Genomic DNA, 13,860 nt, shown 5'->3' with positions numbered 1-13,860 from the left:
AGACAGCACTGAGTAGAAGGTGCTGGAAGCAAGCTAACATTTTTACACCAACTAGAACCTGCTGGTCAACAATCATTTCTCAGTCTTACCTTTGCTTTCCTCGCCTTTTGCCATTTTGGTAATAGGGAAGATGGTAGTGATGTGCACACAGTCTAATATAGCAAGGAGGATTTTGGTTAGCCTGAGGAGGTCACAGAAGTTGTAGAAACCAAAATATATCAGATTTCTGGCCAAGTTAACCACCTACAAAAATAACAATAAGAAGTCTGATCAGTACTAAACATTTTGCTATTAAAAAATCAAGTTTTAAAAGAGTGAAAAAAAATCAATGATATGGCTGTGAGTCATATTCTGGTTGTGATACCTCCTAATTCCATACTAGACTGTATGTCTAGTATGTCTGCATGTCATTAGAAAGTTTTCTACTTGCTCACAAATACTACAATGCTTGTGGCACAGGTCTCTAGCTACAACTGATATTCCCTGCTACCATTGATATTCCCTAGCTACTGTATTTGTTTCATTACAAACCAGCTGAGATAGGTCAAGACCAGAAGGTACATATAAATTGCCTTTAGGGCTTTGCTTGACAACACATATACATATGCCACATCCACAGATTACTAAGTTCCCCCACAAGTCCTCCCAACACGCTGCCTCACAATCAACAAAAACATAAAATGCAAATATTGAATGCAGACCAATCAGCTCAAGTGTGTTTCTCCATTTAAATTACCATATTTTTAATCCATAGTCCAAGAATACTACTGCACGTATCCTCTACATTTGATTGCACAAACAGACTACATGGACTGGACAATAAGCCCTGGAGGATGGCACTGCTCTATGCATTGTGGTACTGTAAGATGGAGAGAATATCTGTGCATGCAGACGGAGTGTTTTGTTTTACTGACCATGCCAGGAAAGCTTGCTTTGGTAGTAACACAACACACGAGAAGTAAAAAAGTCACTGCAATTTCAACACATAAGTTCACATTCATTAACTGCATTTCAAGAGCAAACCTCATAAACCTCAGTGGATGTGTTGTTTCACGAGAGGAGGGCAGCAGGCAGGGCAGCTCAGTGCTAAGTGCTGCTCATCTTCCTGCTGCTGAAATAAGCACCAACATCCCACCAAAAAAGGTTAATATCAGAACTGGATAACTACCTCAAAAGTGAGCTTATTCTTCTCTTTATCAGAGAAAGGGAATCTCTGACACACCACATCTCTTAAATATTCCTCTACAAATTCCATCGTTTGTGCAAATCTCTCTTTAATTTCATCTTTGGAAGTTCCACTGCTATCATAGCTGAAGGGGAAAACAAACAGAACACAATTCAGCACAAATGTACACAGGGCTGCTTCCCCCAGGAAAAGTTAAAGGCTCCTGAACAGCCTGTCCAACGGACAGCCAGGAAACTGACACCAGACTTTCCTGGCTTTTGCTGCTTTATCCCATAGGGTCACTTTTGAAACTACTTAAAAGTATCCAAGAAAAACAAAACACAAAACTGAGTTTTGTCCCAGTAAAGTCGCTTCTTTTTTAACTGCAAACTGACAAGCTGCATGCAGCACTCAGGAGAGCAGTTGTGGCCAAGAGATGCTGACTGTGGATGTTAAATAAAAGCAATATTCATTCAGTGCAGACTTTTTTTTGTAACAGAAACATTGTGTTTCTCAGTCTGTGCAGATAACTGTAAAAAGAAAATCCCTGTTAACTACCTTCTGCACTCCTCCCTTTTTGATCATGCTTCACCCATTGTTTAGCTTAAGCTAATCATTATTCTATTTTGGCACTTAAGGTTGACTATGAGCTGCTGTATTTGCTCATAAAAGAGTAGGTTAGTGAGGAGGGGAGTACATAAGTGCTAACACCAAAAAGAATCAAATTCCTGATGGTTAACATGATTGTCAATTCCCGTTTCCCTGTTTTATTCAATTCTGTTCAACTGTTGTTAAATTATTTCTACTATAAAGAGGTGATAGGGGTTTGCAGTCAAGAAATCAAGTTTCCAGCCAGGTCGATGTTTTGTTTAGGTTTTCTACCCCTCTAGCAGAATACTTTCCATTGGTGATTAAGCAGCATGACTGCATCCAGCACGTTACTCGTTTCTGCACTTCCCCTTGTTTTTGCTATTGATGGCACTAGCTGCTGTACAGACAATCAGCTTTGAAGAGTCACTGCTCGGATCAAATCAGGCAAGAAGGAAACAGCCCTCCCTCCCCCCCTGCTTCCCCTCCCCAGGGTCACTGACCGCATCACCCCCATCGAGGCAGACACCACAGTGTTCTGCAGAAACACCACCTTTCATACTTCACACCACACAGACAGGAAGGTGGTGTTTTTACTTCTTTTTGTTCTGTTTTTTACTGAGGAAGATCCTCTCCAAACATTACAAGCAATGAATCTGTACATGGCTATAAGAACAAATTAAAACAGTACTAAACAACCATTCGGATTGATCCGGTTTCATTTAAAAATACTACTAATAATCAAGCGATGGAATTTCCTTTCCCACACCATTCCAGCAAGTACTTACTCATCTATTGCAATTTCAGAAGGAATCTCAGACCACAGCCGTGCGTACTTCACTGGTGTAACTTGCTCCTGGGGGTCACGATCCACATGCATGTGCAGCATCAGCCGGCAGAAAGATGCTCTCAGATCATAGGGCAAGTTTTCATCAGACATGCAGCGGAGGATGAGATCCACGTCCAGCTGGCCAGAAATCTCATTTATGGCTAAATACTGGCGATCAAGGCACATTCTAGCAAAGAGGTTTAGCTGGTATCTTTGGGGAGAAGGGAGAAACACAAACAAACGTTTCCAAACCATCCACTGCCTGTAGCACTGATATTAGATGCAGTAACAATGGATGAATTTTCTACTTTCCAGTCTTTACTCGAAAGAAAAAGAAAAGGTATTAACCAAACACTAGTAAAAGTGGAAAGAGTGTAAAAATAAAATAAAAGGGTTCTTCATTTTCCAGAGAGTTATACAGAAGCAATACTATTACCAAAAGTTTTGTAAGGATCCAAACAACACTTAAGGCAGCTCAGCCTGAATACTGTAGATGGAACACTTGTAAGTAATGCTGATGCCACGGTGGTTCACTGAGGAACAGCTGGACTACAGAACCCTTAAAAGATGCCTCAAAAGTACTGAACTCAGTTCCCTCCAGTCAAAGAGATGGTAACTGAAAAATGAACTGTTCCTTAGCTTCCCAGCCTGTAGGAGCAAATAACTGGCCTTTAAGTTGTGCACACTCAGCAGACTGATAATTAACCTTCAGTCACCAACATCCAACACTCATAAATACTCATAGATTTTTGTCGAGCAGTGTCAACTGTGAGATTTCCTAGAGAAATGAATGTTTAATTGACAACAGATTGCTTTTCATCTCCAACCGCTCCTTATGGTAGTTTAACCCAACTTTACACTAAATTGTAGTGGAACAGGCTGCCCAAGGAGGCTGTGGATGCCCCATCCCTGCAGGCATCCAAGGCCAGGCTGGATGTGGCTCTGGGCAGCCTGGGCTGCTGGTTGGCGACCTGCACACAGCAGGGGTTGGAGCTGGATGAGCGCTGTGCTCCTTTGCAACCCAGGCCATTCCAGGATTCTAGTTATTTTAACATGCACATGACTATAAGGTGGGCTAAAAGTAATTAACGCTGGCAATTCTGCTTAGAAGAAAGTGTAATACAGTGTAATCCATTTTGAAAGCAACTATAATTTTTATAAGTTGATATTAGAAAAGATCGTATTTTAAGTACAGCCCTCCAACAGGTTCAATTGAAAACACACTGGGAAGTCTACTGAAATTATTTCAGTGCAGGAGATAATGCAAAAAATAAAATAAAAAAAAAAGGTACCCAAAAATTCTCTCTGTACTCCCTGTACCACCAGAGCTCAGTCTGTCACACTGCTTTCAGAAGTTTAAAACCCAGACACAGGAATTCGGTCTGGGCTGAAACTTGATCTAACACTATGCCAAGAACTTGGTGTCTTGTCAAGTCATCTGGAAACATCACCTCACATTAGAAACTGCTAAAAGCACAGCTCAAACTGCACGAAAGAACAGTGCATTAATCAAACCCAACCTGTGGCATTTTGTATTTTTTTTAAAGTTCATACACTGCCCTGCTGAATTCTGTAGGACTGCTGAACACTTTGATTGCAGAATACTACAGGAGCAGCAACCACAGAAGGCAGGAGGTAAAAAAGTTTTTTTCTTCTAACCAAAAGTAAAACCATTTGTACACTGAAGTCACCCCCAGTCACCATTTCAACACAGGTAACCTACACAGCTGGCATTCAGGCTGCATTAACATCCATTCACATGGAAAGCAAGCAGAAACACAGGCATTAAATGGTGTGCAAGTTTAATGCACTGTAAGCCTCAGCTAATCTTTTCAAATCAGTTTAAACTTTCCCATGCTGATAATTTGATTTCTAACCATGAACCTGAACGCTTTTAAGCTCACACCTCACACAGTCACTTTTTAACGGCTACTTCATCCACGAGCCCAGCATCCTTTCCCCCAATTTAACTGAAGCCTATACACTGAAGGCTTTCCCCCACAATGTAGATGAGCTTTGCTAGCCAGCTACTGCACATGCTGTTAACCTGTAATAGCTGAGCACGTCCCGATCTTCCTTCTGCCCTTCCTTAGCATCCTGAGCCAATTCTCTGATACTCTTACTGCGGATTTCCTTGTTACTGTCTCTCCAGAATAGCCACACTTCTTCCTCATCTTCTCCAACTTCCAAGGCATTTTCTCCACTTGACACTTCTTCAAATTCAAATCGAGAGAGGACCAGCCTGCCAGAATGAAGTGTGGTTAGACTAGAAGCTGCCAAGACCCATGCAGAGCTTTCAGAACATTTCTTTCAAGACACTTGCTGAAATGTACTGGTGATATAAAAGTAAGTAATTTTATGATTCACCTGCCTTAAGAAAACAAATTTTATTCTTGAACTATGCCAAGTAGAAGTTGAATATCACACTCATTCTGCAATAGCAATTTATTACAGAAAGTCCTTGGGTTTTATTACTAAAAGCAGTGGAGTAAATTTAGAATGTAAACCTTTCCATTTGACAACAAACACTTCATTCAACAAACAAGGAAGATTTGGTAAACAAAAAACACTTGATCAGTATCAGATCCCGTAAATACTGGATAACTGAATAACTGGATCAACACTTCTCTGCTTATATGACATATCTAGAAGCAATTCAGCCACTAAAACAGTAACTGTGCTCTTTCTTTTGCTGAAGAACTAGAAGCATACATATGAAACATGCAAATAAAGCATATGAGATAAGAACAAATAAAATACGAGGCAACTTTAAGTGCTGATGGAAATAAATTAGTCTTCATGCTTTGATGAAGAGAATGGCCTCTTCAAGGATATTCTCAGCCACGTGGATTTTGGGTACTACCTGACAAAGGTCTGCTTCCCTTTTACAGTATTTAGATCATGATTATCTGCACCCTATTCCACGTATTGAATAATCTCATCATGATAAAAAAGACAACTGGGATTTGGTGCCTGCAGTGATTCTCCATCAGAGCAATGCAGAAAACTAGAGACCACAACCCTACAGCTGGGGGGAGAAACAAGAGAGCAGAAATGCATCAGCTTCTGCTTTGGTGCAAGCTGAGCGCAGAGTCCACGTACTGCCCAAGAGGTGCTCAGACAGCTCAGAGATGGAAGCTTGGGACCCAGAAGACAGCTTATGGAATCCTGTACACCTTTCCTGCAAGGTTTTCTACTTGAAGGAAAGAAAACAAAATATCTGAAAGGAGTCTCTGACTGCAGGTCTGAGAACAGACATCACAGACTCCTGCAGACATCAATATCCATTTATTGTGCATCCAAAGAGGACTCTGCACATATTTAACTGCTTTCTCTAGATGTGCCAGAAGTGCTCTCAGCTTTGAATCCCTTCCCTTCTGTTTCACACTAGGAAAACCATCTCTAAAGGCACTGACTTACTTCGTTTCAATGAGTATGTCTGCATTTGCTGGATTCAGTACGGCTTTACAAATCAACTCCTGTGTTACTGGAATAGACTTGTTCATGGAAACGCACAGATCTGAGAGATAATCCAAAAACCTGTTGGAAAACGTAAGCCAAGAGGGTATCAATGCATGCTGAGGTTTAGACTGAGGCAATCTATATTTCAGAAAGAAAACATTCAGAACTCCGATGTAACACCACAGAGAAGATCCTTGCCTTCGCAAGGAGTTATGGCAAATGCCAAAAAAGAAGTGAACAAGTTGTGCTCACTTGCTAGTAAGTTGGCAGGTGCAGATTCTTCTCAGAAGACTGAGGAAAACGGTAACTGTGTATTTAAAAATGTAGATCTCACCTGGGCTCCCTATTTTTCCTCACAAGACTAACAAAAGTATCGATCTCAGCAGCTGTGATGTGTTTCTCCAGGAGCTTGCGATTGTTGTGAAGCAGTGCTGTGATGGTGTCCTCAGCCAAGACATCGTAGCCAATTTGTTTCTGCATGAAGCCAAATTGCTTTGCAATGTATTCCTTTAACCAGAGGGAAAGAGAGAGGTGATGTAATTCATTCTCAGAATTTCAGAAAATAATCAATAACAAAACAACAAGACGTTTGTTAATTCCAACATCCAGGCAGTGACTGAGTTAGATTCTAATTGTTCTTCCTTCACAGTCTTAACATCTCCCTTATTCCTGGACTGGCTACCAAAGAATTTCTTCCTATCCGAGTCTGGCTTTTAATAGCTGGCAACAAAAAAAACTATGCATCCTTAGTTGACAGGCCAACTTGCAATGGAGCTTGTAGTACACAAGAGTGAAGAAGTTCACCTGGATTGACAGCAATTCCATTGTTTTCTCAAGTTCTCCTTACAAGTATTGCTATAGTTACACTGCACGTAGCCTCTGATAGAGTCGAAAGATGACAGTAAAATTAAGCAATCCAAAAAACATCTTGCTGACTGTACAACCACACCACAGCACAGCAGGAGCAATATCAGTGGTTTTTGGAGCAGGATAAACGTTAGTACCGCTGAGAGCTGCAAACAGATTCCAAACCTGATTCTTCCTGTAATCCTGCTGAGAATGCCTCAGCACCCTGTAGCAGAGCCTGCAGATGTGTCTGAAGGGAGCATGACGTTGGTCTCCAAGCTCCTCCAAGCGCAGCATGGGGCCATCGCCGCTGTCAGTGAACGGCGCTTGCAACAACTTGAAAATCTACGGATTTATTAAAACCCAAACATGAATCCCATGAGGCATTTGATTAAAACTAACGTAAAGGCACTGTGTTAACATTCATCAATTTCAGAAAGACACGTCAGAAACACACTGCAGCTGCTGTTTGTTCCTAGGCCACAGAGCAGCCAGGATCATCACTATATTCTAGAATCGTTTCTTCTAGCAATACTACGCCCAGAGTCCACTGCCAAGCTGCCAACAGCTAGAAACTCAGCGGATCCTTTGGTCCCACCATTCTGACCAGGTTCTATTACTAGGATCTCCTTTCAGACAACCCTTCGTGTAGGCATAGCTTAGAGAAAAATGCAGTCTACCTGCTTTAGGATATTCTGTTCTCTCATCAGTTTTTGCCGTTCTCTATTAGGTTTAGAAAATACCACTTCAAGGACGTCTTGCCCAGAATTAGTTCCACCAGTAACAAAGTAGACCAAATCCTCCAACAATTTGGTAACAGATCTACAGAAAAGTCACAAGTTGTTAATACAAGACTACAGATTCTATCTGTTAAAAGAACGACAGTGTGAGGTTACACAGATTTCATGTTAAGGACAAAAAGCATCATTAATAACCCAGATGTTGGATAAAGCACCAACGTTTGCATGAAATTTAACCTTAGGAACAAGTGCTCCCTATTGTTACAGCCTGCTACAATAGCACAGGTACAACAGTCAAACTGCAGAAGCATTAAAGACAACGACATCACTTTAAGGCCACTATGTGATCACTAAGTTTTCAGCAGTTCTTTTGAATTGCCAGAAAAAAAATCGATCAGGTTATAATCTCCTTGAGGCCAAATGAAAGACACCGCCTATGGAAGCACGCGGGTTTGACACAGCAGACTGCACATTCTTTTTGAGTGGCCACATATTTTTCAAAGACATTGCCAGAGGATTTGCCATAAGTCATATGTTCACTCTTCACAAGATGGATTATAAATTCCCACACTCATCTTGCAAAGCCCATCAAGAGGCACGCTACGGATTATTCCCCTACGTTCACAACAGTTCCCATGCTCTCATTTCACAAAGTGACAGTGAAGGCTGACAGAACATTGCTTGAGAGCCTCCACTATGTGCACGTATCAGTAATAAAAGAAACAGGTCTTGAGTAAAGCAAGCAGTATCTGAACTACTTGTTTCCTTACCGTCTTTCATTCTGGGTTATTGTTCCTTTTTCCAGTTTGCCAGCAATGGAACCTAACACTTTACTTGCATCATTTGCAAAGTCCAAGTCCCGAACCTCTGCAGGAGAAACTGGTACTATAGCAAAAGCTTCTTTGTCCTCTTTTACTGGAGAAGTACCAATCTAAAACCCAAAGATTATTATCAGAATAGAAGACAAAAAAGCAGTATCACTAAGTATGTGAACAACTAGCACAAAGAGCCCCACTGCTACGCAGATCCACTCAGACAACATGGGAACAGACCCACTCTGCACAAGCTCACAGGTGTTTCCAATACAGAGAAATCTCAGTCTGAGATTGCAAAATGTTGCCATAGAGAGGAGAAAAATCTTCCATGTGCTGACTGCCATATAGCAGAGATTTAACAGCTAGCTATTAAGCTACTATGGAAGCCTATAAAATACTTTGTGTAGGCACTATTAATTGCTGTTATACTGATCACTGTTTGACAAACTCCAAAGTCTTGAAGGACTGGAATTCTTACCTATAAGCAACATATAAGTGAAAGTATAGAATAAAAGGATGCAATCACAAAAAATTAACAAAGCTTACCTTAAGCATCACAGGTTTCTCTTCTTCTTTATCAATAGGGATATTTGTACTATGAACCCAGGTGTTAGTGCAAAGGTGTCTAAGTCTGACATAAGAGTTCCTGAAAGAAAGTCAGAAGTTTCAAAGTGTGAATCAGATTGCCAGGCAAGAAATCTTAGCATTGTTCAGAAATGCAAAATGCCAGCAGGATCAAGTGGAATAAAAAATAACAACAAAGAAAGTAACAAAACTACTTCTACCCAAGCTGCCATAACAGGAATAACTCTTTTTTCCTTGTTAATTTATGCTAACTTACAGTATCTGCTGATTCAAAGAGGCAGCTGGATAAAGTCCATACAACAAATATTTCTGGGGAGGAGCGGACAGCATAGAGCCTGCATTCAAACTGTGCATCTTTGAAAGATACAGGGTCTTTCAAGTAGCAAGAGGTACCATATGAACAGTTAACTAACCAGATACAACAGAAAATGAAGTGCTAAGCACCAGTCATGTCTTAGCAAATGCAATACAGACAGGTACTGGGAAGAGCACTATAGACAACAGACTTCAGCCAGTTTCTACACTGGCAAGAAAGACACTTCATCTGTTTTCCCATCTATAAAATGGGGTTCTGTTACCAATAACTCCACTGTGAAGTACTAGAGTGATGTTCTAGGCATTTCTACATTAATTTGAAGAGCCACCTCAATTTCAAAGGAAAAAAAAACTGTGAGAAAACAGCTCAAAATTGCTGGCCATACCTGGGGACGAGGCTGTCTCCTCCTCGCAGGGTGGTGGGGTCCAACTCGAAGATGGAGGAGATATCATTTCCTTCAGGCACAGACACCAGAGAGTACGCCATCTTCTCCTGAGCACTGCGCAAGCCTCTTCTGGAGGCATCCTGCTCAGGGTCCTGCTGTGGAAGAAGTCCCATCACAAAGTCAGTTCAAGCTCTCCAGGCCCAACTGCCTATGTAGTTTGTAGACCTAACTCTGAACCACTCCAGGCCCTGGAGAAGGTAACTTCAGACTTGGGGCACCAGCAGCTCCTCGTCAAACATTTCCTAGCTTTCTCCAGTGTTAATAACTTCTGAGCATTCCTGGATTGATATACACATTAAATCCTAGACAACAGAAGCTGTGTCTTGCAGAGGGTAACAGAAGAAACTCAAAACCCCCCAGTCATTCACCACACAGTGCATCAGGAACTCTGACCAGCTCCAGATGATGCACATCTGGTGAGATGGCCACTCTAGACACTACTGGCTTTTGCAATGCATTTGGCATCACTGGAAGACAGGCACCCAAAGGAGGCTGAAAGCAAGTACCAGTCTTTTGGGGTCTTGATGCAGGGCATTTCAATCCCTAAAAATACTGAATAGCTACCCAGTGTTGTTTGTGCCTCAGAATACTCTGTCATTTGCACATTGGTATTCGGTGAACTTGGCTGCAAAATAGTGACATTTAAAGTCTTTGGTTTTGCACAGGGGAACAGACAGTTAACTGCACGGAACAGAAATACATGCTGGGAATGTGCCATCAAAAGAAGCCACCATACATTCAAGGGTCCATCTGGAGGCTTTACATCTGGAGAAACGTGCTCCTTGGGTTTGAATTCTCCACGTTTCAGCAGTGCCCTTCATCCCCACAGTAAGACAATCACTAACAGCCATGATGTGCCTTTGACACATCGGGACACAACTGGGCAGATACAAGAACTGCAACAAAGCTGACAATGGAAACCAATAAACTGGGAAGCAGGAATTGAGGCAATTTAGGGAGGACTAAACTTCAGCACCAACACTGACAGAAGCAGCCCACTAATACTGAAAGGGTGAAAGGGTGTTACACGGTGTCTCATTCATGCCCATTTAAACTGCTTTTCCACTGAGCTAAAAGAAAACAGCAACAAAACAGCTATGCAAAGAAACCTGCAGTTCTGCATAGAGCTCATGTTTGAATGAATTTGAAGTAATGTATGAAAGGAGAGGTAAGCAGCCCACACCATGTTGTCATGACTGAATGTTAAGCAGTGCAGTAATTTTATGTCAGAAATGAATTATGTGCTCTTGATCCTACTCTTCATGGTCTATTTTTGCCACCTAGTGGTTAAAAAAACACAGTAGGGAAAAAAGTACACTTCTGAAGCCGAGTGTTACCATTATTACTGCACTCAGGAATAAGGCATTAGTGCACTACCAGCAGGAAGGATATCTATAGTGACAGACACACTGATTAACTTTCAAGTTAAGCCAAAAAAAACCAGTTTAGCATTGGATATTTTTCCCCCTCACTGGAAGAACAGCAGCGTGGAGTTTTTGTTCATGCTTTTCCCCACTGTACAACTACATTTACTAAAGACCAGCTGGCAGAAGATGAGTGTTTGCTAAGCTACCAAGAAATAAGGATAACAGTTCAGTATCTGGGGGCAAGTGCGAGCTTCTTAATGGCTAGGCTGTGATGACAAATCCCTTTCAGAGGTAATCTCATCCCTGCAGCACTATCAAAGCGTTCACCTCCTTTTAAATATGGGAATAGTTCCTTCTCAGTTCTAAGTGTAGCAAATCTCCCACTACTCAGGATAAATGACTGAGAAATTCACACAAGCCCACAATTTCATCCAAGTTAAAAAACGTAAGCTAAAATTGAAAATGCTGTTCCAGTTCTGTTTTCTCCCATTGAAGCAATGTTGTTTCTCCTTGACACCAATGAGAAGCTTCTAACAGAACAAAGCATCAGCACACCCAATCTTCAACACAAAAACATTTACTGAGAAGGACACAGACTTGCTTTCATGAGAAAGAATGGAAGAAAGAAGGGCACTGAAATCATTCCCACCCTGCCATTCTTTCTTTCCAGGCCCTTCAGCATGGCTTTCCCGTGACACACTAAAATGAGAGGGTATTCATGAATTAAACAAGGAGGCCAAGAATGGCTGACTGGCACAGCACGATGTGAACATCCCACTAGGAACACATGACATTTGATGCCAACCTTGAGCAACTTGCTCTTCAGACCTATACAAAGAGTGCTTCAAGAAAGCAAAGGTTTAAGAAAGAGGAAGACAGAAAGACACACTATGAAGTGGGAAGGCAAGGGGTCCAAGCAACACGTGAGTTTGGTCACAGGTGTATTGCTTCTCACTAAAGCCTACTCCAGTTTTTAATACCCTGCAGGGGCCCTAACAGCCTTCAGATGACACACAATTTCTCAGCATCTGCACTAGCAACAAGGCCTCAACGATCTATGCACTGGCCAACTGAGTACCAGAGCCTGTGCAAGCCCTCTCAATCAGGGGCAAGATCATACTCTTGCCTATACTTACTGAGGATTGACACTCCTGGTCATCTTCCTCATAGTCAGGGTTTACCTGATGAAACAGAATCACATGCATGTCAAAACTCTAACAGTGCTACAAGTGGGAAACAACCTCAGCACAATCTAAACTTGTTTTGTGAAAGATGAGCTCTGCTGCTATGGTTCTACTGGGCATGCAGAACAGATATAATACACAAGTGGATTTATTTCTAATTGGCTGATTAGCAAACCCAAAATGTACTGAAAAAGCTCAATACTGGACCATAGTTGAAAAGGATTTGTTCATGTACACATGACAAACTGTTGCTGCTTTTCCAATCTGCTTGTTAGGAGTAGGATATTTAATCCAGACCTTTCCCACTGAAACTCTCATGTCAACAACATGAGCTACGACAGCCTTTCAGCCCTGCTCTGCACCCTTACATCCAGGACAGCCATTATTTATAGAGGTTTGTGTACAGGCATATTGGTATATCTGTGCCCTGAAATACTTACAATTAGTTTTAATGAACATTTACAAGTGTAAAGCAGCAAAACTCACAAAATTATAATGCTTTGACATTTTATGCATTTAATTTTATAAGATGCCCTGAAATTTTACTTCAGTGTGGAAAGATATCAACTACAGTGAGCAAACCAGACCTTACTTTGTGCTTGGACACTTAAGCATTATCTGCAGTTCTTACCAGCCTGCTCTGAAGCCTAACTGCATTTCCATCTTACAGTCAGTCTTTCCTATTAGGAAATCCATGACTTGAGAGAAGCTAACACTAGTTGATGGAACTCATTTTCCCCAGAGGGGCTCAGCCATTTAAGAGCTATTCAAATACTAATTCAACTTCATTCTCACTACCCACAAAACAGTATACCAGTAGTTAGCACCTACCCTTTGTAGAAGAGTAATTGCCTTTAGAATTCATACTGGAGGTGCAATATGTTCAAGACTATCCCTGTACTGCAGCATTCATCCGAGCCTCTTTAACTGACTTCGTTTACCATCCATGTTAGTAACGACTCTAAAGGACCCAAACACTACTCTCCTTCCCTCATTTTTTAGGGTGGGAAATGGGAGGTTTTCAGAAAGAATAAAAGGAATAGGATGCTGAGAAGGAAAGGCAGAGAGCTCCTAAACAACCCCAACACTTACCTCTGCTGCTAAGTAGTGCCCAGTAGCAAGGTGCTTGAACCTGAAAAGGCTGTTCCAGTACCCTGCACCACCACGGCAAGGATCATGCTGTACCACCTGCAATGAAAGAGGAACAGATACACTATACACGAGTGACTTCTCTCTTTAAATACAGCACTTCACATATATATTTCCCTTACAGGTAAAGAGGAAACAGAACAAAGAGCTCCAGGGAGGTGGTGGAGTCTCCTTCTCTGGAGATGTTCAAGACCTGCTTGGATGCCTACCTGTGCGACCTGCTGTAGGGAACCTGCTTTGGCAGGGGGTTGGACTCGATGATCTCTGCAAGTCCCTTCCAACCCCTACAATTCTGTGATTCTGGGTACTGACTAGTGCTCCATTTGGAGTTTCTGGTGGGTGACGGCAGGAAGATCAGGGCGCAAGATG

At 41.7% G+C, this 13,860-nt stretch overlaps 1 protein-coding gene across 1 annotated transcript in view; it reads right to left on the bottom strand.

Moving 5' to 3' along the window:
- The window catches only part of ITPR1 (inositol 1,4,5-trisphosphate receptor type 1), a 145,651-nt gene that overhangs the window by 91,792 nt on the left and 39,999 nt on the right, over positions 1 to 13,860 (bottom strand). Inside the window, exons 10-22 of the mRNA XM_052678430.1 lie at positions 13,435 to 13,530; positions 12,295 to 12,339; positions 9,732 to 9,883; positions 8,992 to 9,091; positions 8,401 to 8,561; positions 7,571 to 7,712; positions 7,077 to 7,235; positions 6,379 to 6,551; positions 6,003 to 6,122; positions 4,630 to 4,824; positions 2,542 to 2,793; positions 1,169 to 1,310; positions 90 to 243 (exon numbers count right to left, since the gene is read on the bottom strand). Coding sequence (XP_052534390.1) covers positions 90 to 243; positions 1,169 to 1,310; positions 2,542 to 2,793; positions 4,630 to 4,824; positions 6,003 to 6,122; positions 6,379 to 6,551; positions 7,077 to 7,235; positions 7,571 to 7,712; positions 8,401 to 8,561; positions 8,992 to 9,091; positions 9,732 to 9,883; positions 12,295 to 12,339; positions 13,435 to 13,530 — 1,891 coding nt within the window. The remainder of the gene's footprint in view (positions 1 to 89; positions 244 to 1,168; positions 1,311 to 2,541; positions 2,794 to 4,629; positions 4,825 to 6,002; positions 6,123 to 6,378; positions 6,552 to 7,076; positions 7,236 to 7,570; positions 7,713 to 8,400; positions 8,562 to 8,991; positions 9,092 to 9,731; positions 9,884 to 12,294; positions 12,340 to 13,434; positions 13,531 to 13,860) is intronic.

This window comes from Tympanuchus pallidicinctus, unplaced genomic scaffold, assembly GCF_026119805.1.
Source record: "Tympanuchus pallidicinctus isolate F22 unplaced genomic scaffold, pur_lepc_1.0 scaffold17, whole genome shotgun sequence".
NCBI classification, from domain to species: domain Eukaryota; kingdom Metazoa; phylum Chordata; class Aves; order Galliformes; family Phasianidae; genus Tympanuchus; species Tympanuchus pallidicinctus.
This window is presented reverse-complemented; position numbering and strand designations above follow the sequence as displayed.